Here is a 2,900-nt window from a genome sequence, read left to right as displayed (position 1 = left end):
CCGCGGCAGCGGCCCCCCCCGGCGTGGCTGGCGGAGAGCGAAGGAGGGGTCCAAAGGCCTGGTTCACCCTGCAAATCCCCTCCTGCCAGGGAAGGGAGGGGAGAGATGCAGGGCTCCATCACACCGCTGACTCAGTGCTTGTGAAAGCCGGGGACCGGCAGCCTCCTTCCAGACACCCGCACACCCTCCTGCCCACCCGGCCTCTCACCCCCATACTCCGATGGGGTGGGCAAACCCCCAAGGGGACACAGCTGTGCTGATTTATTCCCTCCCAAGAAGGGAGCGGGACCCCGAGTCCCCAACAGAGCCCCGAGCGACTGCGCCCCGCGTCCAGCCCCAGCTCACATCAACCTTTTCTCTCCAGCCCCCCCCAACGCCATCCTACACCCAGAGACTGGGTTGGTTTCTTGCACCGATGTTAGATTTGGGATGGGTTGCGCTTCACAATTGGCAACGCTTTCTGCTCCTTCCCAGATCACCCATATGTTGGTACCATTCATATTCATGAGCTCTGTGGAGGCATCCAGGGCTGGGAGAGGAGCCCCCAGCAACAGCCGCTGCCTGCTCGCTCCCAGCCCCAGGAGCCAGCTCTCGCAGTTCATCCTGGGGGTGCCGAGCTGCCAGATCCCCAGGGACGGCCGGGGCTGCCTGGCTCATCTCTGGGCTCTCTCCAGCAGCAGGAGAGCTCTCTGGAGCCCGATGTGCCCACAGCCCCTCTACACTGTGCTTGGCCACCCCGGCTGCAAGTCCTCAGCCCCGATGCTGCAGCCTCGACCCTTCCTTAGCCCCGTCCACCTCGCGGAGCTGTCACACACCTGACATCCAGGACCCTTCCCGAGGGCTGGAACGGGGCACCGTCCCCCCCCCACGTCCCACTGCAGCTCTGCCCTCCTTTACCCAACTGCTTGTGTGATTTAGGGAACAGCTTTTGCATCCTCAACTGCTTCCCTTGCTCCAGGCGCTGCAGCCGCACGGTCCAAGCGCAGCTTGGCAGATCCCAGGGAAGGAGGCAGGAGAACAGCAAGCGGCGTGGCGGGGGGAGGCTATTTTCAGCAAAATGAAATTTATCCGCCTTCAGTCAGAAGTAGAGAGGAGGCTCCGGCCGGCTGCAGGGACGGCTTCACAGAACCAGCCTGACCCTGGGGCTTCGACCCCCGGTGCCCACCCCCAGGCTACAGCGGGGGACTCCGCTCAGCGGGAACACCAGGAGAGACTGTGATGTTATCCTTGAGGGGTTGGGATTTCCCTGGCCCTGATGCTGCCCTACGGGTACGGTAGAGCCTGGCCGCTGCCAGCGCTGCCCTGCCAGCGCTGCCGGCCCCTTCCCTGCCCGCCCCCGAGGCTGTAGTGGCCGCAGTGGTGTCAGTCACAAGCAATAACCGCTATCCAACTAATTGGATACCAGTTTACAGCAAACAAAGAGAAACCAGGTGACATTTACCCAGCAAACTAATTGATATCCAAGTAATTTGTTGGAGAAACCTTGTTATATGCCAGCTGGATTTCCCAAACCCTCCCAATCCTACTCATTACAAACAAGGTTTGTGTGTTAATCAAAGCGCTTTAATCACATTGCTACCCACCATAATTTTGAGCAAGTTACAAAGCTACCAAATTTATCACAGGCTTTCAGATCCTAAACACTCTCTTAAGAATTTGTTTGTTATATTATTAGCAGGCAATAATGCTCTTTGAGAAGAAGATGGACATTTCTCTTTCAAGTGATGACACAGGAGCAGAGCCGGCTTGCAGCACCACCTCTCCTCCCTTTCATCTCCTTCCCGCGCCTGTCATCGCAGGCATGCAGCCCTCCCTCCAGACATGCCACTGGCCTGGTTAATCCCGTCCTCCTAATCAGCACACAGAACGGGAGCTGTTTCCACACAAGAGAAATGGCTCCAGTCAAAACATCAGCTGGGAGATGCTCGTCCCCCCCGGCAGAGCCCACCTACGTCAGGCAGGGCGCGAGGCAGGAGTCCCTGCATTCACCAGGGGCCTCCCATGCACAAGGTTCTCAGAAGTGCTCAATAAATATAACATCAAAAAAAAAAACCAAAAACCAAACAATGCACTAGCTCACAAGCACCAGCAGTGGAGTGGGAACAGCTGGGGGTTTGCAGGCAGAGGTACAAGCCAAGTAGCAAGTCCAAGAAAAGCAAGAAAAAGCGTGTTCCCGAGGAAACATTCTGCATCAAGCCCCTGAGTTGGGAACTAAACCAAGAATGAATTACAGGCTGATTTTATGGCCTTTATTTTGTATTTTTAAAGCTGATCAGGCCTCCAGAATGCAAACAGAGGCACTCCGAGCGTGCCCTCGCGGAAGGAAGCTGGCACGTGCAGGGACCTGCAGAGCACCCATGTGCAGGGCCCCGGGGGGCTGCACCCCCAGGAGAGCAGCCAGCCCCACTTCACCTTCTGTTTTGCCACTCTATCCTCCTCCTTGAGCCCAGGCACCGCAGGAGGAGGCTCATTGCCGTGTCTGCTCAGCAGCGATGGCTCTTTGGCCCCCAATAAATCCAGCCAGTAGCCCAAGAGATGGACTGGGCACCTTCTTGCGTCCCCCAGCCCCTTTCGATCGCCCGTGCGGGGCAGCCTGTGGTCCTGAGCCCGGTACAGCTGCCTGCTGCGTGAGTCGACCTGCCTGTGCAAGGCTTTACCTCTGCCTGCCGAGGCTCACAGCCCCCTTCAGCCAGCTGCCCTCCACATGGGCAGAGACTGTTGGCCCCGGGTCTAGAAGAGCAGGTGTGTCCTGGTTTCAGCTGGGATAGAGTTAATTTTCTTCCTAGTAGCTGGTACAGTGCTGTGTTTTGGATTTAGGATGAGAATAATGTTGATAACACACCGATGTTTTAGTTGTTGCTGAGCAGTGCTTACACTAGTCAAGGACTTTTCAGCTCCCC

The 2,900-nt window shown here is 57.3% G+C and overlaps 1 protein-coding gene across 1 annotated transcript in view; it reads left to right on the top strand.

The window, feature by feature from the left end:
- NPTX1 (neuronal pentraxin 1) overlaps window positions 1–1,219 on the top strand; it is a gene marked incomplete at its 5' end in the record, with an annotated part of 14,630 nt that extends 13,411 nt beyond the window's left edge. Inside the window, one exon of the mRNA XM_009276828.1 lies at window positions 959–1,219. Coding sequence (XP_009275103.1) covers window positions 959–1,219 — 261 coding nt within the window. The remainder of the gene's footprint in view (window positions 1–958) is intronic.
- Between the last annotated feature and the right edge of the window lie 1,681 nt (window positions 1,220–2,900).

This window comes from Aptenodytes forsteri, unplaced genomic scaffold, assembly GCF_000699145.1.
Source record: "Aptenodytes forsteri isolate BGI_AS27 unplaced genomic scaffold, ASM69914v1 Scaffold34, whole genome shotgun sequence".
Classification (NCBI taxonomy): domain Eukaryota; kingdom Metazoa; phylum Chordata; class Aves; order Sphenisciformes; family Spheniscidae; genus Aptenodytes; species Aptenodytes forsteri.
Note: the sequence above shows the minus strand (reverse complement) of the source record. Positions and strands in the feature narration are given on the sequence as shown.